Consider the following 24,182-nt stretch of genomic DNA (forward strand, 5'->3'; position numbering starts at 1 on the left):
CACTTACTTTCACTAGTCGGTCCCGATCACCCGTAAAGATAACTTTAATTGCTCCACCTCATCTAACACTAGTATAATTAGTATATCATCTACCTGTTTATCCTTCAGATTAATCAAGACCAAGATCTTGATTAATCTGTGGGACTGATTACCTCATCTTCCATTATCTTGGGTCTGTAGCTCTGGAAGGGTGAACGACTGATTGTCTCATCCTCTACTGATTTTGTGTAATATCTCTGAATTGAATTAATAAAGCCACCGGTTGGCTAAATTTTATCAAATAATAATCACAGGTTTCTAATTCATCGTCTTGTCAGTATTGTATACCAATTACAATACAACTACGACGCCATTTTTATTGTTTACCATTGTTGTAATAGTACACATAGTAGGAAATTATTAATATACATCACTAAAAAGAACAGATAAGAGGTCAAGCATTTAAATATAAAAACTTGAGTATGAGAGCAATAGTAAACGAAACATGGGTAGCGTTCCCCGTAGAGTTACAACGATTATTAAGCGGGTGTTAACCACGGTTAATGTATCAGACCCAGTAAGAGTATGCAGCATCTGCCTGGATCCCACACCTTATGTAGCATATAATATAAAGAGAGAAAGTCCAGATATTTGCAACAAGACTGGTCGTAGAGCTCAGTGAGTTGCTCTATGTGGAGAAGATGAGAGAAGTGAACACTGATGACGGTAGAAGAAAGAAGCACCAGAGAAAACATGAATATAACGTATAAATTACCCAGAAGACTTCATAGGGCAGAGGTTTTATTCCATATTTTAAATCAGAAAACAGATATAAAACAAATAAAATGAGGCTGGAAAAAATCACAGAAATTATAGGACCGATACAAAAACTGGAATAAATGCCTCACTTTGCCTGTAAAGGAAAAGTCTCTAACTTTGTGCTTATTCTTATGGTTTCTCTGGTCGTGCGATAGTTTACTGGCTACATTTCCGTCATCTGTGAGTCTGTGACACACGCGTTCAATCTGAATTCTCCTACTTCAGCCTATTTTCTCTTCCTTCTGATTTTCTTTCCTTATGTAGTGAAGAAATCCTCGACTCTCACTTCATTCTGACTTCCCTTGTCCACTTATATCCTGGTGCTCTGGTTCCGGTTTCTGGCAATGTTTTGACTAAGTTAAAATTTGAGCTATTAGTAATTTCTGCAAATTTTCGTACATTATAGATTGAGTATGTGCTTATTACCATTAGTGTTAGAAAGTTATCTTAGGTTGTCTTAATGTAATTTTGTTTGCAACTCACCACCCATTTGATTTAGCTTCATGTATCTTACGTGTTATGCATGTAATATTTTAATGCTTTCTTTTATGTCAGCACCCAGGACTGTCTGAGCCCTCAGACGTGCGGGTGTTGTCATATACAGTTGTGTCTGTTAACTAACACAGAGCGAGCGAGCGTTCACTTCCCTCAGTCTTCAGGTGTTCAACACACCTCCAGAGAATCTCTTGAGTCGCTCTGGCGCTCGGGCTGCGGCCTGAGTGCCAGAAATGGCTCAAATGGAGCAGAGCTTTAGAGAGTTGAAAGCCTCATACCAGCGAGGACACCTGCCCTGACACCACTTGAACCAAAGGCGTGTTGTATCCCAGCTACAAGGCGTCGACGACAATTGCAGGTAACTGCTACAGTACTTGTGCTGAAGAAGACTCACCGTGCCTTTGCCATAGGGCTGCCCCCGCTGTAGGGCTGTAAACGGTATACCGCCTGACCTGAAGAAGACTCACCGTCCCCCTGCCATAGGGCTGTAAACGATATACCGCCTGACCTGAAGAAGACTCACCGTCCCCCTGCCATAGGGCTGTAAACGATATACCGCCTGACCTGAAGAAGACTCACCGTCCCCCTGCCATAGGGCTGTAAACGATATACCGCCTGACCTGAAGAAGACTCACCGTCCCCCTGCCATAGGGCTGTAAACGATATACCGCCTGACCTGAAGAAGACTCACCGTCCCCCTGCCATAGGGCTGTAAACGATATACCGCCTGACCTGAAGAAGACTCACCGTTCCCCTGCCATAGGGTTGTAAACGGTACATCGCTTGTATAAACTCCGACACTCCTTCGGGAGCCACTACCGAGTTACCACATGGAGAAGACCCGGGCCAGAACCCGTCCTGGCAAACCTACCTGAGCCTGTAGAGTGAGCGTAACTAGGCTACTAAGTGGTGAACCAGCCATCATTTGTAACTCAATTTTTCGGTTGTGCTTCTCTTTACTACAATCATCTATGATAAACAGCCCCTCACAGCTTGTTTCAGGACGCATTCAGAGTGTCAGAATTATAGTTGAACAAGTCAACTGTTGTAGCCCACTTGTTCTTGACTTCCTCCCCACTCATCTTAAGCTGAAGGCTGCCTGATCATCACCGATTGTTCAGACAGCGACTTAGCCACCATCCTCACCTGCCAGCTTGTTTACCACCGCCACACTCACTTGTCTCGAATGCTTTAATTAACGGCTAAAAACTTTATCTCATTGAGAGAGAAGGTAACAATTCTCTTCAAAATTTTACAATCTACCATTCTGAAGTAAAGCAATCAACAACTTTCGGTTCTTCCAATCATATTCAAATATATAAAGAGGGCAATAATTTGAAAGTTTTTCTTCTTCTCTTTTTTAGTAAATGTCTACAGGAGAAGGGGTTACTAGCCCATTGCTCCCGGCATTTTAGTCGCCTCATACGACACGCATGGCTTACGGAGGAAAGATTCTTTTCCACTTCCCCATGGACAATAGAAGAAATAAAAAAGAACAAGAGCTATTTAGAAAAAGGAGAAAAACCTAGATGTATGTATATATATATATATGCATGTGCGTGTCTGTGAAGTGTGACCAAAGTGTAAGTAGGAGTAGCAAGATATACCTGTTATCTAGCGTGTTTATGAGACAGAAAAAGACACCAGCAATCCTACCATCATGCAAAACAGTTACAGGTTTCTGTTTCACAGTCATCTGGCAGGACGGTAGTACTTCCCTGGGTGGTTGCTGTCTACCAACCTAGGGGGTGTTAATTTTGCAGCTTAAAAGCTGTAGTGTAAAGCACCCTTCTGGCAAGCCAGTGATGGAGTGAATGATGGTGAAAGTTTCTCTTTTTCGGGCCACCCTGCCTTGGTGGGAATCGGCCGGTGTGTTAGTAAAAAAAATAACTTGAAGCTAGTGTAAAATTGAATTAAAAAGGCGTTGCTCATATTGAAGTCGATTTGTAAGAGGAGAAATTTAACTCTACGAAGACTTTAAATATCCACCGGAAAATTTATGTAGAAAGGTTCTCAAGAAACCTTGAGCGTTAAGGCACAGCTACTTTCTCGGCAGGACTAGTGTCGAAACTTTAAAGCAGCAGTAATTTCTCTCACCTTCAGTATTTACTGCTCTCCTGGGTAGTCTACAGTTCATCTTATATTCAAATTATTTACAAGTTAAACGACTACTTAAAGCGGTTCATTTAGAGCATCGTCCAGGCTTTGTTGGGATTATTATTTAAGCCTCATATTATTTGTTTTAATGAGGGAGTAAATCCATGTGAGTCATATAGTGTCTGAGAAACAGGAGTAATTCAGATTTGAGAGGTCAGGCTTCTCCAGCTGGCTTCACATGGGCTGTCATCACAAAGTTGCACTTTTATTTTTCAAAAGCATCAAATTAGGTATCACCTTGTGCCATATAAGTAAGTTCCTTAGTAATGAATGTGTGTACAAATATATTAATTCCATAAAAACCTGGACAGGACCAACTTTGAAATCAGCTGATCCGGATAGCATCGTTTAACGTGATAAGTTCATGTAAGAGTTTATTCTTAATATTGCAGAACTCTCAGGTATATAAAGATAAAAGAACTAGAAAGAATGAAAGAGTTTGAGACGAAGAGCAAGTAAAGAAATAGAATGAAAAATACTGTGAGATAAATGGCTAAAGAAACAAAGCAACAGACGCACAAACATACACTGACACACACACACACACACACACACACACACACACACACACACACACACACACACACACACACACACACACACGCACACAAACACACTAGACTCTCCTACACTATTATAGCATCCCTGTTGTTCTGGCTTCACCAAATCCTTTGCAGATCTTCGTCATGGAGGCAAATACACCAACTCTGGTGTTCTACACGTCCTCACATGAGCACCCACACGTAGCTCTAGGGCGGCACATGAGTCCATTCATAAATCCAGTGCATCTCATAAGCACACACACGTGTGGAACATCAAATGAGCTGACATACACGAATTAAGTGAATCACACGAACTTATACTCCCAGGTCTGAAACATCACATGAATCGCCCACATGCACGAGTAAGATATTAACCTACATGCATCATATTAACCTGCATATTAATCTACATGTATAACTATTGATCTTAACATGAACCCTAATGAGCCAAATAATTCTCAGGTTTGTAAAGCGAATCTCTCATATCTTAATAAGATGTATCTTAAAAACAAGTATTTTGCTATTAATTTTAGGCTCTTTTTGTGCCTATTTGCCAATTTTTCTTGCCAGTTTTATAATCTGGATTTTACTAAAAATAAAAAATAAAATCTTTTGTCTTACAGGATTTTACATAAAATAAAATATAAAGTAAATAAGAAAAGACGACTGGAAAAAAATCGGCTGTTTTAAAATGGTTTTAAGCTTAACGAGGAGAGATTTCCTATTTACCGGAACATTCTCAACAATGTACAAGCTTCCTTTCCCACAATTTTTTGCTTTTCAAATTCAAATTCAAATTTTTATGTCTCATGTGCCGTACAAAGATAATGTAGATTGCATATAAAAGGAAGCGACTAGTATGCAAATGCATTTTGGCAAAGTAATTCTAATACTTAAGAACATCTTATACGACCAGTCTCAATCTTTCATGGCTAGTGTGATGCATAGTGGGAAGGTTCATTGATCTATTTACATGCCTGAGTAACCTATGTACAGTGTCACAAAGGGTACGCCCAGACTTTTCTTACTGTCCTACCTTATCGCACTATTTTGCTCTGATGCTGGTGCGGGGCTCTTTATCCAAGGAACTGGACTTATCTTCCATTCCTTGGCCTGAATTTCAATGCCTCCCATTCCAAAAAGGGTACATGACTCCTATGGGCTTAGTGGTTTTCCTTTGATTAGAATATAACAAATGTGAACGGCATCAATCTTGATGGTTGATGCATCGTATGAAATGTATGGAAAGTGTCAATGGTTTAGGCTGTTTAGGTATAAATTTTGTTGGATTTTGAGCAATAATCTGAAAATACTTCTTTTGGTCAACTTTAATCAACTTTTTTTTTTTTTTGGTGAAATAATTGGAGAACGTCTAAACTGATCAGAAATAAGTCACAGCGTTTGACTTTATTTGGTTACCATAAGTTAAATGAACTTAATGTTCATTTATATGTTATGTACACTAAGCTTACGTAAAACTTACTTTTTTAAAAGCTGGACAAGGTTAGAGACAAGCTTGGATTGATTTTGTCATGTGTCGGTTCCAATCTGCCTTTTTTATCGGAGGGAAACTGGAAAAATCTAAAAATCTGCTTTCCATGCGAAAAATCCTGAGTGTCGCAACTAGTTAGCTTCGACCCATCCAGTAATTACTTGATAGCGCAACATCAAATCGGCTTCAAGCCGATTTGATGTGAATTAGATTTAGTCTGCGTATGTCAAAATTTACTATTTTTACTAAAGAAATTTGGACATTAGCTTCCATATAATGACTAATGAATGCCTCTTCTAACGTCCTTCAAATCTTCCAGGCTCCTGTTTAACTGCATTATCAACATATGCCGCTTTGTGCATTATTACAGTCGTATGCAGTGAGGCTCAGGTGGCTGGGGTTAAGGACGACGGAGATACCTTTCTCGGATCCCCCAGTGGCCACAATACGTCTAGTTTCTAGTGTGTGAGGCATAGCAGAGGATTTATTGGCTATTAGAGAACATATACAGAAACAGGTAAACAAATGTAGATAGATTTGCAGCCAAATATGAAAAGTGAATTAAGGCAAGCAAGCTAGCAAACCAGCACACACACACACACACACACACACACACACACACACACACACACACAACTCTTACCATTCTTGCTATGGCCTCTTCATCTCTGGGGCAAGACTCGCTGGGCACGTTCCTTGGGTTGAGGTAGTTCTTGCGAGCCTCGGTAACCTCGTCGTCTTTGTGGAATAGGAAGGTAGAACCAGACGTGGTGTCAGAGGTGGACACGTCAGAGTAACGAGGGCGTCGACGTCTCTCCACTCCTCTACACTCTGTGGACACGCACACACACACACGTCCTGGTTAATGTAAGTGACTTCTTGGTGGTGGTGGGTTAGTGGTTGAGGTGGGTTGGTGGTGGGTTAGTAATGACTGAGATGGTGGTGCGTTAGTAGTGGCTGATAGTGCCTGTGATAATGATGGGTTAGTGGTGGAGGTGGGATGCTGATTTATTGGAGGAGATAGGCTGGTTGTCCATTGTTGGTGGTTGTGTTGGTAGAGATGGTGGTGGTGGATAAATAATGGTTTTGGGTTAGCAGTGACTGTATTGAAGGTGGGTTAGCAGTGACTGTTGGTGTGGTTTAACAGTGACTGATGGCTTGGATAATAATAATAATAATAATAATAATAATAATAATAATAATAATAATAATAATAATAATAATAATAATAACAACAACAACAAAAACAACAATAACAATAATAATAATAATAATAATAATAATAATAATAATAATAATAATAATAATAATAAAACAATAATAGTGAATTTTAAATTTGTTTCAATAACGTCAGTAAAACCTTAATTACTATCCATGCTACCCTATTTCTCATTGCTGTATTTAGAAGACACTCATTTTCAACACTTTTTAACCCCAGTCTCATGGAAAAATGCCACAAATCTCCTTAGAGAATTAGGTTAACATTTCTTAAAGAAATACACACGTAAACACGAGCATTATGACCATAGTGAGATGTAGTATTATTACACTTGCATTAGAGATCTCAAAAAAAACATTCTTTGATATTGTCAAAGATCACGAAACCTCTCTGAATTCTGCAACTTCTCAAGGTCATTTTATTGCACGCTAAATATGCCCCCGTTTCTTGTTATCTTATTATACAGGACAATGTGCATCTCTCGGTGTACACTCAGAGTGTAATCTCTGGTTTACGGATTAAATCTTTGAGAACTGTTACATAGGGAAGCTGAAAGATTTAGGTTTGATGATAAAGGAAGTGAATTATGTGATAGAGAAATGCTACTTTGTGAAAGTTAAGGTTAACTGATGAGGTGAAAACTAAATTGATGTGTAAACTGATGTTCAATGATGAGGGGAAAACTGACGTTAATTGATGGGATGGAAGCTTAATATTACATGACAATCTATACTTCACGATGAAGTCAAAACTTACACATGTGTGAAACTGTAAATGTCTGGGAGAAAATGCAAGTTTTGTTATGGGGTAAATTTGATTTCATTCACATTTTTGAAGGCAGGATATCTTGCAGGCGCCCCCTGTATTCTGTAGCCTGAATGATAGCGGCTGTGATGAGTGCCGAGACCCGCCTCTCTGCCCCGAGGATCATCAGCCTGTCAAAATTTGATTAGTTTCTCCACAAACAAGCAGGCACACACACACACACACACACACACACACACACACACACACACACACACACACACTTTTATTGCCAGAAATATGCTAAAAAAATTTATTATACAGTATATTATTATTTTTCGAGAAGGATATTCTTGTGGAATTCTTGTCGGCAGCGAGAAAATATTTTTCGTGTTGTTTTATGAAAAGTTGAGCTACGTTGAAGTATGTGTGGTGGAGGTATGTTGTAGTTTGTACCTGGAGTCTACCTGGAGGGTATTCCGGGGATCAACGCCCCCGCGGCCCTGTCAACGACCAGGCCTCCCGGTGGATCAGGGCCTGATCAACCAAGCTGTTATTGCTGGTCGAACGTAGTCCAACGTACGAACCACAGCCCGGCTGATCCGGCACCGACTTTAAGTATCAGTCCAGCTCCCTCTTGAAGACAGCCAGGGGCCTATTGGTAATTCCCCTTATGCTTGATGGGAGGCTGTTGAATAGTCTTGGGCCCCGGACACTTATGGTGTTTTCTCTTAGTGTACCAATGGCGCCCGTACTTTTCATTGGGGTATTCTGCACAGGCTACACAGTCTCTTACTTTCGTAGGGAGTGGTTTCCGTGTGCAGATTCGGGACCATTCCATCTAGGATTTTCCAAGTATAGATTATGATATATCTCCCTCGCCTGCGTTCCAGCGAGTACAAGTACATGCAGTGGAGGTATGTTGTAGTATGTGTGGTGGAGGTATGCTGTAGTATGTAGTGGAGGTATGTGTAGTATGTATAATGGAGGTATGTTGTAGCCTGTTTGGTGTACACATGTTGTACTTTGTGTGGTGGAGGTATGTTGTAGAATGTCTTTTGAGGAATGTTGGAGTATGTTTGGTGAAGGATTGCTCTAGTACGTGTGGTGGAGGTATGTTAAAGTATGTGTGGTGGAGGTATGCTGTATGTATGGTGGAGGTATGTTGGAGAATATCTTACGGAGGTATGTTGTAGTATGTACGGTGGAGATATGTCTCCCTCCACTGCTTCGCTTGGAGTTAAAACAACCCCCACGTAACTAGGTAGTTAGTATCTCATCATCCTTAAGTTAAAACAACCTCCACGTAACTAGATAGTTAGTATCTCATCATCTTGGAGTTAAAACAACTCCCACATAACTAGATAGTTAGTATCTCATCATCCTGGAGTTAAAACAACCCCTTACGTAACTAGGTAGTTAGTATAATGGAAAGGTAACCAAGTGCCCCCTAAGACAATGAGTGGTTCCAACCAGAGTAGGCAAGTGTCTGCCTCCCAGCCAAGCTTGCAGGTGTGACGCCACCTTGGCTGGAGAAGCGTGCTCTCACTTCACTGGTGGACTGAAGTGGACAATAAATACAGCAGTGGGGGCCCAGAACTGTTACACTCTGAATTGCCAGTTGGCTGGTCGGGAAATGCGTGACTCTGGTTGTGCGGCGAACGTTGAATAGAGAGAAAGATACCTCGGGGCATGCCACAATGAACAACGGGGGCCACAAACAGAACGATCAACAGAAACCACGAACAGAAGGATCAACAGCGACAACAAACAAAACGATCAACGGAAGCCACTCACAACGTTCAACGGAGGCCAGTAATTGAACGATCACCGGGCCAGTAACAGAATAATCAACGGAGGCCAGTCACAGAATGTTACGAACATAGTCAGTTGGTCCCTGGGTTATAGTGCTTTTCGTAACTAAATAAACTTAGTACGTCTAGGTCTTCACTCGTAGAGGAAAAGGAATTTTCTTAGTTTCTATTTAATTTATTAATAATCATAATAATCACTTAAATCCACCTTCTCATATTTTGCACTATGAGTAGAATACTTTTACAATTTCTCATTAAAACATCACAGTAATAGGTCAAGTATTTACAAATGGCTGTGAGTGAGTCACGAAATATTAGTATATGTACATGCACAGGCGTTGCTTAAAAACTTGAACTCATTAATAGATTTCTTATAATAGGGTTCACTTTACAATAAGTCCTCTTACACTACAGAGGCTTGCTCACTTGGTTTCACTTTCTCTAAGAGCTTCTTAACCGCCTTCTACAACCGAGATAAGTCTTAGCAATGAGTTCCCGAAAATTCCTGGGATTTTCTAGGGAGGCGAATGGTGGTTTTAGAGGTGGATACTCCCCTAGACCCTTCCTGGTCCAGAGGAAGGTATGAACTGAACTCAGTGAGGCTTTACCAGCCCACTTTGTCTCGGTCGGAGGAGGGGTTGAGCAGCTCAAAACACCTACTGGTGCTTGGCCAGGTCGCACCAGCAGTTGACACTAATTAAACAACCTACCTATATACAAAGCTAAGTAATACGACCAGATAATATTATAAAGTCGAGTAAATCCATTTTAGCTACTAATGGAATTACTCCTGAATATAATATTAAGTGAAATAACAAAAATAACATGTAAAAGTATACGATTGTGATAATAACAAATAGAAACAGTCTACTTAAACTGAACAAAACGGTGTAACACAGAACTATCAACGGATGCCAGTGACAGAACGATCAACGGAGGTCAGTGACAGAACGATCAACGGAAGTCAGTGACAAAACGATCAACGGAGGTCAGTGACAGAACGATCAACGGAGGTCAGTGACAGAACGATCAACGGGGGCCAATAACAGAACTATCAACGGGGGTCAGTAACAGAACGATCAACAGAGGACAGTAACAGAGTGATGAACGGAGGTCAGTAACAGAACGATCATCTGAGGTCAGCAACAGAACGATCAACGGGAACCAGTAATAGAACTTTCAACGGAGGTCAGTAACAGAACGATCAACGGAGGCCAGTAAGAGGACGATCAACGGAGGCCAGTAACAGAACGAACAACGGAGGTCAGTAACAGAACGATCAACGGAGGCCAGTAACAGAACGATCAACGGAGGCCTGTAAGAGAGCGATCAACGGAGGCCAGTAACAGAACGATCAATGGAGGCCAGTAAAAGAACGATCAACGGAGGCCAGTAACAGAACGATCAACGGAGGCCAGTAACAGAACGATCAACGGAGGCCAGTAACAGAAAGATCAACGGAGGCCAGTAACAGAACGATCAACGGAGGCCAGTAACAGAACGATCAACGGAGGCCAGTAACAGAACGATCAACGGAGGCCAGTAACAGAACGATCAACGGAGGCCAGTAACAGAACGATCAATGGAGGCCAGTAACAGAACGATCAACGGAGGCCAGTAACAGAACGATCACCGGAGGCCAGTAACAGAACGATCAACGGAGGCCAGTAACAGAACGATCAACGGAGGCCAGTAACAGAACGATCAATGGAGGCCAGTAACAGAACGATCAACGGAGGCCAGTAACAGAACGATCACCGGAGGCCAGTAACAGAACGATCAACGGAGGCCAGTAACAGAACGATCAACGGAGGCCAGTAACAGAACGATCAATGGAGGCCAGTAACAGAACGATCAACGGAGGCCAGTAACAGAACGATCAACGGAGGCCAGTAACAGAACGATCAACGGAGGTCAGTAACAGAACGATCAACGGAGGCAAGTAACAGAACGATCAACATAGGCCAGTAACAGAACGATCAACGGAGGCCAGTAACTGAACGATCAACGGAGGCCAGTAACAGAACGATCAACGGAGGCCAGTAACAGAACGATCAACGGAGGCCAGTAACAGAACGATCAACGGAGGCCAGTAACAGAACGATCAACGGAGGCCAGTAACAGAACGATCAACGGAGGCCAGTAACAGAACGATCAACGGAGGCCAGTAACAGAACGATCAACGGAGGCCAGTAACAGAACGATCAACGGAGGCCAGTAACAGAACGATCAACGGAGGTCAGTAACAGAACGATCAACGGAGGCCAGTAACAGAACGATCAACGGAGGCCAGTAACAGAACGATCAACGGAGGCCAGTAACAGAACGATCAACGGAGGCCAGTAACAGAACGATCAACGGAGGCCAGTAACAGAACGATCAACGGAGGCCAGTAACAGAACGATCAACGGAGGCCAGTAACAGAACGATCAACGGAGGCCAGTAACAGAACGATCAACGGAGGCCAGTAACAGAACGATCAACGGAGGCCAGTAACAGAACGATCAACGGAGGCCAGTAACAGAACGATCAACGGAGGCCAGTAACAGAACGATCAACGGAGGCCAGTAACAGAACGATCAACGGAGGCCAGTAACAGAACGATCAACGGAGGCCAGTAACAGAACGATCAACGGAGGCCAGTAACAGAACGATCAACGGAGGCCAGTAACAGAACGATCAACGGAGGCCAGTAACAGAACGATCAACGGAGGCCAGTAACAGAACGATCAACGGAGGCCAGTAACAGAACGATCAACGGAGGCCAGTAACAGAACGATCAACGGAGGCCAGTAACAGAACGATCAACGGAGGCCAGTAACAGATCAACGATCAACGATCAACGGAGGCCAGTAACAGAACAATCAACGGAGGCCAGTAACAGAACGATCAACGGAGGCCAGTAACAGAACGATCAACGGAGGCCAGTAACAGAACGATCAACGGAGGCCAGTAACAGAACGATCAACGGAGGCGTCGAGAAACTGATAACTAGTTAATTTTCTTCATATTTTCATTGTTTTTTATCAATATCATTCACAGCTTTGTCAGAGAGAGAGAGAGAGAGAGAGAGAGAGAGAGAGAGAGAGAGAGAGAGAGAGAGAGAGAGAGAGAGAGAGAGAGAGAGAGAGAGAGAGAGAGAGAGAGAGAGATCACATTCGGCCATTAATCACCGCCACTCACGACATGTTCCGCTCAGGTGACTACCTGTAGCCCCTCATCCCTCCCCTGTCTCTTTCTCCCCTCTCTCTATCATCTCACACCCACCCCTCCCCCTTCCCTCTCTTCTCTTGCTCACCTCACCCCTTCCCCTCTCTCGTCTCGCACTCACTCTACCCCTTTCCACTCTTCTATCTCACCCCCTTTTCCATTCCCTTTCCATTCTCTCTCTCACTCTGTCCCTTCTCATTCCCCTTTCTCACTTTCTCTTCTCTGTAACCTCTTTCATCTTTCTCTCATCTCCTTCGCCTTCACTTCATTCCCTCTCTTGCCTGTTTTTTCTCCTCTCTGTTTCTCTCTTTCCCTGACAGCTTCTCAATTTTCTTCTGTTTGTCACCTCCCACCTACTTTACTTTCTTGTCCTTTCTCTCCTATTTTTCTGTTTTCTCTATCTACCAGCAGGTGGTACTAGACCTGGTACCATATACCAGCAGGTAGCGCTAGACCTGGTATCATCTACCAGCAGGTGGCACTAGACTTGGTACCATCTACCAACAGGTAGCACCAGACCTAGTACCATCTACCAGCAGGTGGCACTAGACCTGGTACCATCTACCAACAGGTAGCACTAGACCTGGCACCATCTACCAGCAGGTGGCACTAAACCTGGTACCATCTACCAACAGGTATCACTAGACCTGGTACCATCTACCAACGGGTAGCACTAGACCTGGTACCATCTACCAGCAGGTGGCACTAGACCTGGTACCATCCACCAGCAGGTGGCACTAGACCTGGTACCATCTACCAGCAGGTGGCACTAGGCCTGGTACCATCTACCAGCAGGTGGCACTAGACTTGGCACCATCTACCAGCAAGTGGCACTAGGCCTGGTACCATCTACCAACAGGTGGCACTAGACCTGGCACCGTCTACTAGCAGGTGGCACTAGGCCTGGTACCATCTACCAGCAAGTGGCACTAGACCTGGTACCATCTACCAGCAGGTGGCACTAGACTTGGTACCATCTACCAGCAGGTGGCACTAGGCCTGGTACCATCTACCAGCAGGTGGCACTAGACCTGGCACCATCTACCAGCAGGCGGCACTAGACTTGGCACCATCTACCAGCAGGTGGCACTAGACCTGGCATCATCTACCAGCAGGTGGCACTAGACTTGGCACCATCTACTAACAGGTGGCACTAGGCCTGGTACCATCTACCAGCAGGTGGCACTAGACCTGGCACCATCTACCAGCAGATGGCACTAGACTTGGCACCATCTTCCAGCAGGTGGCACTAGACCTGGCATCATCTACCAGCAGGTGGCACTAGACCTGGCACCATCAACCAGCAGGTGGCACTCCGCACAACACCTCCCACCTAGGAACTGTGGCACACATCGCCTTACAAATTAGAAATTCCCAGCATTCTTCAAACTCTAGGAAAGCCGACATCCAGTTCCAAGTTGGTATATATTGCTGAGAAATATTAATATCCCAAGCGTGCCAGCCTAAACAGTCAGACAGACAGACGAACAGACAGGCAGGTAAAAGGCTGTCAGGACGATATTAGAAAAGTTTCTTGTGTGTGTGTGTGTGTGTGTGTGTGTGTGTGTGTGTGTGTGTGTGTGTGTGTGTGTGTGTGTGTGTGTGTGTGTGTGTGTGTGTGTGTGTGTGTGTGTGTGTGTGTACTCGCCAAATTGTGGTTTCAGGGGTCGATCCATAACTCCTGGCCCTGTGTGTGCGTGTGTGTTTATTAATGCTTACGTAAATTATTGTCTCTCTTTATGCCTGTCTTTCCCAATCCTCTTCCATGCCAACCCTCTTTTTATGTATGCGTAATATCAGTCCATTTGTCTTCCGGTATGTTCATCTGTCTGTGTAGAAGCTGCAGTTGGATGTGTGTTGGACATTTCAATGAAAGCTTGAAAAAAGCAAGCAGGAAATACTCTCGTCATCCACACACCAATTACTGTCATTCCATAACCCGTCCAACCGCAGTTAAAGGACAATCTACACACTATTTATGTTCTGAGTGTTTTGTTGTGCTCGGTTTGTTAATTTCCCTCGTGATTGGAAAAAGCGAGTTACCCAACAGTCGCTGCTCTTCCGACCACAGCCACTGTGTTTGTATTCCGTCGTCTGTTGTTACACTGGAACATTAGCAACAAATTTATCTTCTTTAAACTCTCGCATCTTCAAAATTCCATTCACTAACGCTCTCGGACAAAGCCGGATGAATCCAGATTCTTCCAAAAGAATGCCAGTTCGCCCAGATGGATTATGTTCCCTCGTCCGTATGAGCTGCCCTCTTTCATGGCTGTCTTTTTTATCATCTTTCCGTCTCTTTAATGGGTTTTCATTGTTTATTTTTATCTCTTATGACATTAAACTTTTGTCAATCCCTCAGACTGCAGAAATGTGGTTCCTTTTGTTATCGTTGCTGCTGCTTTTTGCTGCTGCTGCTATTGTTACTGTTATTATTGCTTGTGATTTTTGCTGCCATTTGTTGTTACTGCGTTGCTGTTGTTTCTGGCGTTGTTGCTGGTTTGACAGGTGTTGTTATTATTAGTGTTCTATCGCTGTTACATTTTTACGCTGTGTAGCCCAGTTTAAAAACCGGAACAAAAAAATCATTAAAACATTATTCATTACAAATAGCAGAGGGTAACGAGTGACTAGCTCCCTTAAAGTTTACTATACAAATTGTAGGAGTTTAAGAAATAAGATAGATGAGCTAAGATTACTTGCAAGTGTAGGTAATATAGATATTATTGGTATAACAGAGACCTGGTTCAACCTGAAAGATAGAGAAATGCTTTCTGAATGCAACATAGAGGGTTATAAACTATTCCACACTGATAGGATCAACAGGAAGGGTGGTGGAGTGGCGATGTATGTCAAAGAAAATTTAAATTGTTGTCTTAGACATAATATAAGATTAGAAACATCGAACACAGAATCTGTTTGGCTACACTTTCTCGAGGGTCGTGAGAAATTAATTTTGGGTGTGATTTATAGGCCCCCAAACCTTGATATGGAGTGCAGTAAGCTGTTATGGGACGAAATCCGTAAGGCATCTAGATATGAAAATGTTGTGATAATGGGAGATTTTAACTTTAGACAAATTGATTGGAACAATATGACAGGAAATCTTGAGTCTAGTGACTTTCTTGATACGGCTCAGGATTGCTTTTTAGAACAGGTTGTGACGGAACCAACTAGAGGAAACAATCTGCTTGACTTGGTTCTTGCCAACAAAGAGTCATTAATTAATAATCTTGAGGTTAATGATGATCTTGGGGAAAATGACCCCAAATCACTTAGTTTCAATATATCATGGAATTACCCAGATAACTGCAATCAAATCTCTGTCCCAGATTTTCGCTTGGCCGACTTCATGGGACTGAAAAATTACCTGGGTGGGCTAAATTGGGATGTCCTGACTATGGGTCAGGTAGGTGATCTTGTTTACCAATATGACGTTTTTCATAGCATAGTTCTTGTTGCCCAGACAACTTTTGTTCCGAGTAGGGAAATTAGATCTGACAAAAATGATCCCAAATGGATGAACAATAGATTAAAACATCTTATTGGTCAAAAGAGAGGCATATATAGGCGTATCAAAAGAGGGAATGGGCAGTTAAGAAATCAATATATTCAATTAAAGAGAAAAATAAAAAAAGGAATAAGAAAAGCAAAAAGGGATTATGAGGCTAAGGTCGCAAGGGATTCAAAGACTAACCCAAAAGGGTTCTTTCAGGTATACAGAAGTAAGATTAGAGACAAGATAGGCCCACTTAAGAGTAACTCTGGTCAGATCACTGACAGTGATAGGGATATGTGTGAAATTCTCAATACCTACTTCCTCTCAGTTTTCATCCAGGAAAATACTAGCGATATTCCTGAAATAATAGATTATGTAGAACAGGACGATAAAAAACTATGCACGATTGCGGTAACTAGTGACATGGTCCTCAGACAAATAGAGAAACTAAAACCTAACAAATCCCCAGGCCCTGATGAATTGTTTGCAAGGGTGTTAAAGGAATGTAAAGAGGAACTTAGCAAACCTTTGGCTAATCTTTTTAACATATCACTACAAACTGGCATAGTGCCTGATAAGTGGAAAATGGCAAATGTAATACCTATTTACAAGACAGGTCCTTGGCTTCGAACTATAGACCAATAAGTCTTACCTCCATAGTGAGAAAATTTATGGAATCAATAATTGCCAAAACAATTCGTAGCCATCTTGATAGGCACAGATTGATTAATGAATGTCAACACGGTTTTACAAAGGGGCGTTCCTGTCTTACGAATTTACTAACATTTTTCACTTAGGTGTTTGAGGAGGTAGATCATGGAATTGAATATGATATTGTGTATATGGACTTCAGTAAGGCTTTCGATAGAATTCCACATAAGAGGCTATTGAAGAAACTTAAGGCACACGGAATAGGAGGAGAATTTTTTTTCCTGGGTAGAAGCATGGTGGACAAATAGGCAGCAGAGAGTTTGCATAAATGGGGAGAAATCAGAATAGGGGCACGTCAGGGGTCAGTGTTGGGCCCGTTGTTGTTCACAATTTACATAAACGACATAGATGAGGGAATAAATAGCGACATAAGCAAATTTGCTGATGACACCAAAATAAGCTGTCCAATTTATTCTAATGAGGACACTAGAGCACTCCAGGAGGATTTGAATAGACTGATGCAATGGTCGGAGAAGTGGCAGATGTAGTTTAATATAGACAAATGCAAAGTTCTAAATGTTGGACAGGAAAATAACCATGCCACATATAAACTAAATAATGTAGATCTTAATACTACTGATTGCGAAAAGGATTTAGGAGTTCTGGTTAGCAGTAATCTAAAACCAAGACAAAAGTGCATTAGTGTTCGCAATAAAGCTAACAGAATTCTTGGCTTCATATCTAGAAGTATAAATAGTAGAAGTCCTCAGGTTGTTCTTCAACGCTATATATCCTTGGTTAGGCCTCATTTAGACTATGCTGCTCAGTTCTGGTCACCGTATTACAGAATGGATTTAAATGCTCTGGAAAACGTACAAAGGAGGATGACGAAGATGATCCCGTGTATCAGAAATCTTCCCTATGAGGATAGACTGAGGGCCCTGAATCTGCACTCTCTCGAAAGGCGAAGAATTAGGGGGGATATGATCGAGGTGTATAAATGGAAAACAGGAAAATAAAGGGGATGTAAATAGCGTGCTGAAAATTTCCAGCCAAGACAGGACTCGTAGCAATGGTTTCAAGTTGGAAAAGTAAGGATTCAGGAAGGATATAGGAAAGCATTGGTTTGGTAATAGAGTTGTGGATGAATGGAACAAACTCCCGAGTACAGTTATTGAGGCTAAAAAGTTGTGTACTTTAGAAATAGGTTAGATAAATACATAAGTGTGTGTAGGTGGGTATGAGTTGGACCTGACTAGCTTGTGCTGCTGGGTCTGGTGCCGTGCTCCTTCCTTAAGTGGAGGGGACCAGATTGGGTGGTTCATTGGGCTAATCCGGGGTGGGGGGGACATGGACCTGCTTCGCATGGGTCAGTAGGCCTGTTGCAGTGTTCCTTCTTTCTTATGTTCTTATGTTTTTGAATCTGATGTGCAAGTCTTTATTCCGGAGCTCCAACGATCGGCTCCGTCTACCACAGAATTAACTAGGAAAGTGTACACAAGACAAGCTATGATCGTGACATTCAAAATACTCTAAAGCATTAACAGAATGGACAAATCCAGGTAATTTATTATAGAAGACATATGGAAGAGCTGAACACCCTGAGCCATTGAGACTTTTTACAACTTAATATGAAAAGATAAACAACAAGAATATTTATATAAGCAGAGTCAGGTGTGAGCAGGTGAGATCAATTTTGTACAAAAGTTCCAATTTTTCTGTTGTGTGACACAATGTCGAGAAGCCACAGTTAATCAAACATACTCAGAAATAAGAGGAAATCGGAAAATTTGCATCTTGATGGGTCACAGAGGTGAGAGGCTTGATTTAAGAGGAGAGGCTTGATCTAAGAGGAGAGGCATGATTTAAGAGGAGAGGCTTGATCTAAGAGGAGAGGCATGATCTAAGAGGAGAGGCTTGATCTAAGAGGAGAGGCTTGATCTAAGAGGAGAGGCTTGATTTAAGAGGAGAGGCTTGATCTAAAAGGAGAGACTTGATCTAAGAGGAGAGGCTTGATCTAAGAGGAGAGGCTTGATCTAAGAGGAGAGGCTTGATCTAAGAGGAGAGGCTTGATCTAAGAGGAGAGGCTTGATCTAAGAGCAGAGGCTTGATCTAAGAGGAGAGGCTTGATCTAAGAGGAGAGGCTTGATCTAAGAGGAGAGGCTTGATCTAGGAGGAGAGGCTTGATCTAAGAGGAGAGGCTTGATCTAAGAGCAGAGGCTTGATCTAAGAGGAGAGGCTTGATCTAAGAGGAGAGGCTTGATCTAAGAGGAGAGGCTTGATCTAAGAGGAGAGGCTTGATCTAAGAGGAGAGGCTTGATCTAAGAGGAGAGGCTTGATCTAAGAGGAGAAGCTTGATCTCAGAGAAGAGGCTTGATCTTAGAGGAGAAGCTTGATCTAAGAGGAGAGGCTTGACCTAAGAGGAGACGCTTGATCTAAGAGGAGAGGCTTGATCTAAGAGGAGAAGCTTGATCTAAGAGAAGAGGCTTGATCTTAGAGGAGAAGCTTGATCTAAGAGGAGATGCTTGATCCAAGAGGAGAGGCTTGATCTAAGAGGAGAAGCTTAATCTAAGAGGAGAAGCTTGATCTAAGAGGACAAGCTTCATCTAAGAGGAGAGGCTTGATCTAAGAGGAGAAGCTTGATCTAAGAGAAGAGGCTTCATCTAAGAGCAGAAGCTTGATCTAAGAGGAGAGGCTTGATCTAAGAGGAGAAGCTTGATCTAAGAGGAGAGGCTTGATCTAAGAGGAGAAGCTTGATCTAAGAGGAGAAGCTTGATCTAAGAAGAGAAGCTTGACCTAAGAGGAGAAGCTTGATCTAAGAAAAGAGTCTTGATCTAAGAGGAGAAGCTTGATCTAAGCAGAGAAGCTTGATCTAAGAGGAGAGGCTTGATCTAATAGGAGAAGCTTGATCTAAGAGGAGAGGCTTGATCTAAGAGGAGAAGCTTGATCTAAGAGGAGAAGCTTTATCTAAGTGGAGAGGGTTGATCTAAGAAGAGAAGCTTGATCTAAGAGGAGAAGCTTAATCTAAGAGGAGAGGCTTGATCTAAGAGGAGAAGCTTGATCTATGAGGAGAGGCCTGATCTAAGAGGAGAGACTTGATCTAAAAGGAGAAGCCTGATCTAAGAGGAGAGGCTTGATCTAAGAGGAGAAGCTTGATCTAATAGGAGAGGCTTGATCTAAGAGGAGAAGCTTGATCTAAGAGGAGAGGCTTGATCTAAGAGGAGAGGCTTGATCTAAGAGGAGAAGCTTGATCTAAGAGGAGAAGCTTGATCTAAGAAGAGAAGCTTGACCTAAGAGGAGAAGCTTGATCTAAGAAAAGAGGCTTGATCTAAGAGGAGAAGCTTGATCTAAGCAGAGAAGCTTGATCTAAGAGGAGAGGCTTGATCTAATAGGAGAAGCTTGATCTAAGAGGAGAGGCTTGATCTAAGAGGAGAAGCTTGATCTATGAGGAGAGGCCTGATCTAAGAGGAGAGACTTGATCTAAGAGGAGAAGCCTGATCTAAGAGGAGAGGCTTGATCTAAGAGGAGAAGCTTGATCTAATAGGAGAGGCTTGATCTAAGAGGAGAAGCTTGATCTAAGAGGAGAGGCTTGATCTAAGAGGAGAGGCTTGATCTAAGAGGAGAAGCTTGATCTAAGAGGAGAAGCTTGATCTAAGAAGAGAAGCTTGACCTAAGAGGAGAAGCTTGATCTAAGAAAAGAGGCTTGATCTAAGAGGAGAAGCTTGATCTAAGCAGAGAAGCTTGATCTAAGAGGAGAGGCTTGATCTAATAGGAGAAGCTTGATCTAAGAGGAGAGGCTTGATCTAAGAGGAGAAGCTTGATCTAAGAGGAGAAGCTTTATCTAAGTGGAGAGGGTTGATCTAAGAAGAGAAGCTTGATCTAAGAGGAGAAGCTTAATCTAAGAGGAGAGGCTTGATCTAAGAGGAGAAGCTTGATCTATGAGGAGAGGCCTGATCTAAGAGGAGAGACTTGATCTAAGAGGAGAAGCCTGATCTAAGAGGAGAGGCTTGATCTAAGAGGAGAAGCTTGATCTAATAGGAGAGGCTTGATCTAAGAGGAGAAGCTTGATCTAAGAGGAGAGGCTTGATCTAAGAGGAGAAGCTTTATCTAAGTGGAGAGGGTTGATCTAAGAAGAGAAGCTTGATCTAAGAGGAGAAGCTTAATCTAAGAGGAGAGGCTTGATCTAAGAGGAGAAGCTTGATCTATGAGGAGAGGCCTGATCTAAGAGGAGAGACTTGATCTAAAAGGAGAAGCCTGATCTAAGAGGAGAGGCTTGATCTAAGAGGAGAAGCTTGATCTAATAGGAGAGGCTTGATCTAAGAGGAGAAGCTTGATCTAAGAGGAGAGGCTTGATGTAAGAGGAGAGGCTTGATCTAAGAGGAGAAGCTTGATCTAAGAGGAGAAGCTTGATCTAAGAAGAGAAGCTTGACCTAAGAGGAGAAGCTTGATCTAAGAAAAGAGGCTTGATCTAAGAGGAGAAGCTTGATCTAAGCAGAGAAGCTTGATCTAAGAGGAGAGGCTTGATCTAATAGGAGAAGCTTGATCTAAGAGGAGAGGCTTGATCTAAGAGGAGAAGCTTGATCTATGAGGAGAGGCCTGATCTAAGAGGAGAGACTTGATCTAAGAGGAGAAGCCTGATCTAAGAGGAGAGGCTTGATCTAAGAGGAGAAGCTTGATCTAATAGGAGAGGCTTGATCTAAGAGGAGAAGCTTGATCTAAGAGGAGAGGCTTGATCTAAGAGGAGAGGCTTGATCTAAGAGGAGAAGCTTGATCTAAGAGGAGAAGCTTGATCTAAGAAGAGAAGCTTGACCTAAGAGGAGAAGCTTGATCTAAGAAAAGAGGCTTGATCTAAGAGGAGAAGCTTGATCTAAGCAGAGAAGCTTGATCTAAGAGGAGAGGCTTGATCTAATAGGAGAAGCTTGATCTAAGAGGAGAGGCTTGATCTAAGAGGAGAAGCTTGATCTAAGAGGAGAAGCTTTATCTAAGTGGAGAGGGTTGATCTAAGAAGAGAAGCTTGATCTAAGAGGAGAAGCTTAATCTAAGAGGAGAGGCTTGATCTAAGAGGAGAAGCTTGATCTATGAGGAGAGGCCTGATCTAAGAGGAGAGACTTGATCTAAGAGGAGAAGCCTGATCTAAGAGGAGAGGCTTGATCTAAGAGGAGAAGCTTGATCTAATAGGAGAGGCTTGATCTAAGAGGAGAAGCTTGATCTAAGAGGAGAGGCTTGATCTAAGAGGAGAGGCTTGATCTAAGAGGAGAAGCTTGATCTAAGAGGAGAGACTTGATCTAAGAGGAGAAGCTTGATCGAAGAGGAGAGGCTTGATCTAAGAGGAGAAGCTTGATCTAAGAGGAGAAGCTTGATCTAAGAGGAGAGGCTTTATCTAAGAGGAGAAGCTTGATCTAAGAAGAGAAGCTTGATCTAAGAGGAGAAGCTTGATCTAAGAGGAGAAGCTTGATCTAAGAGGAGAGACTTGATCTAAGAGGAGAAGCTTGATCTAAGAGGAGAGGCTTGATCTAAGAGGAGAAGCTTGATCTAAGAGGAGAAGCTTGATCTAAGAGGAGAAGCTTGATCTAAGAGGAGAGGCTTGATCTAAGAGGAGAAGCTTGATTTAAGAGGAGAAGCTTGATCTAAGAGGAGAAGCTTGATTTAAGAGGACAAGCTTGATCTAAGAGGAGAAGCTTGATCTAAGAGTAGAAGCTTGATCAAAGAGGAGAAGCTTGATTTAAGAGGAGAAGCTTGACCTAAACGGAGAAGCTTGATTTAAGAGGACAAGCTTGATCTAAGAGGAGAAGCTTGATCTAAGTGGAGAGGCTTGATCTAAGAGGAGAAGTTTGATCTAAGAGGAGAAGCTTGATCTAAGAGGAGAAGCTTGATTTAAGAGGAGAAGCTTGATCTAAGTGAAGAGGCTTGATCTAAGAGGAGAAGCTAGATATAAGAGGAGAGGCTTGATCAAAGAGGAGAAGCCTGATCTAAGAGGAGAGGCTTGAACTAAGAGGATAAGCTTGATCTAAGAGGAGAGGCTTGATCTAAGAGGAGAAGCTTGATCTAAGAGGAGAGACTTGATCTAAGAGGAGAAGCTTGATCAAAGAGGAGAGGCTTGATCTAAGAGGAGAAGCTTGATCTAAGAGGAGATGCTTGATCTAAGAGGAGAGGCTTGATCTAAGAAGAGAAGCTTGATCTAAGAGGAGAAGCTTGATCTAAGACGAGAGACTTGATCTAAGAGGAGAAGCTTGATCTAAGAGGAGAGGCTTGATCTAAGAGGAGAGGCTTGATCTAAGAGGAGAAGCTTGATCTAAGAGGAGAGGCTTGATCTAAGAGGAGAAGCTTTATTTATGAGGAGAAGCTTGATCTAAGAGGAGAGCTTGATTTAAGAGGACAAGCTTGATCTAAGAGGAGAAGCTTGATCTAAGAGGATAAGCTTGATCTAAGAGGAGAAGCTTGATCTAAGAGGAGAAGCTTGATTTAAGACGAGAAGCTTGATCTAAGAGGAGAAGCTTGATTTAAGAAGACAAGCTTGAACTAAGAGAAGAAGCTTGATCTAAGAGGAGAAGCTTGATCTAAGAGGAGAAGCTTGATTTATAAGGAGAAGCTTGATCTAAAAGGAGAAGCTTGATTTAAGAGGACAAGCTTGATCTAAGAGAAGAAGCTTGATCTAAGTGGAGAGGCTTGATCTAAGAGGAGAAGCTTGATCTAAGAGGAGAAGCTTGATCTAAGAGGAGAAGCTTGAATTAAGAGGAGAAGCTTGATCTAAGTGAAGAGGCTTGATCTAAGAGGAGAAGCTTGATTTAAGAGGAGAAGCTTGATCTAAGCGGAGTGGCGTGATCTAAGAGGAGAAGCTTGACCTAAGTGGAGAGGCTTGATCTAAGAGGAGAAGCTTGATCTAAGTGGATAGGCTTGATCTATGAGGAGAGGCTTGATCTAAGAGGAGAGGCTTGATCTAAGAGGAGAAGCTTGATCTAAGAAGAGAGGCTTGATCTAAGAGGACAAGCTTGATCTAAGAGGAGAAGCTTGATTTAAGAGGACAAGTTTGATCTAAGAGAAGAAGCTTGATCTAAGAGGAGAAGCTTGATCTAAGAGGAGAAGCTTGATTTAAGAGGAGAAGCTTGATCTTAGAGGAGAAGCTTGATTTAAGAGAACAAGCTTGATCTAAGAGGAGAAGCTTGATCTAAGTGGAGAGGCTTGATCTAAGAGGAGAAGCTTGATCTGAGAGGAGAAGCTTGATCTAAGAGGAGAAGCTTGAATTAAGAGGAGAAGCTTGATCTAAGTGAAAAGGCTTGATCTAAGAGGAGAAGCTTGATTTAAGAGGAGAAGCTTGATCTAAGCGGAGTGGCTTGTTCTAAGAGGAGAAGCTTGACCTAAGTGGAGAGGCTTGATCTAAGAGGAGAAGCTTGATCTAAGTGGAGAGGCTTGATCTAAGAGGAGAGGCTTGATCTAAGAGGAGAGGCTTTATCTAAGAGGAGAGGCTTTATCTAAGAGGAGAAGCTTGATCTAAGAAGAGAGGCTTGATCTAAGAGGACAAGCTTGATCTAAGAGGAGAAGCTTTATCTAAGAGGAGAAGCTT

The 24,182-nt window shown here is 42.5% G+C and overlaps 1 protein-coding gene across 4 annotated transcripts in view; it reads right to left on the minus strand.

Moving 5' to 3' along the window:
* Hasp (Hig-anchoring scaffold protein) overlaps window positions 1-24,182 on the minus strand; it is an 809,679-nt gene that overhangs the window by 305,138 nt on the left and 480,359 nt on the right. For all 4 annotated transcript variants that reach the window (XM_070079939.1, XM_070079946.1, XM_070079933.1 and 1 more), the window contains exon 2: window positions 6,128-6,315. In XM_070079939.1, the coding sequence (XP_069936040.1) occupies window positions 6,128-6,315 (188 nt within the window). The remainder of the gene's footprint in view (window positions 1-6,127; window positions 6,316-24,182) is intronic.

Source organism: Cherax quadricarinatus, chromosome 6 (genome assembly GCF_038502225.1).
Source record: "Cherax quadricarinatus isolate ZL_2023a chromosome 6, ASM3850222v1, whole genome shotgun sequence".
NCBI classification, from domain to species: Eukaryota; Metazoa; Arthropoda; class Malacostraca; order Decapoda; family Parastacidae; genus Cherax; species Cherax quadricarinatus.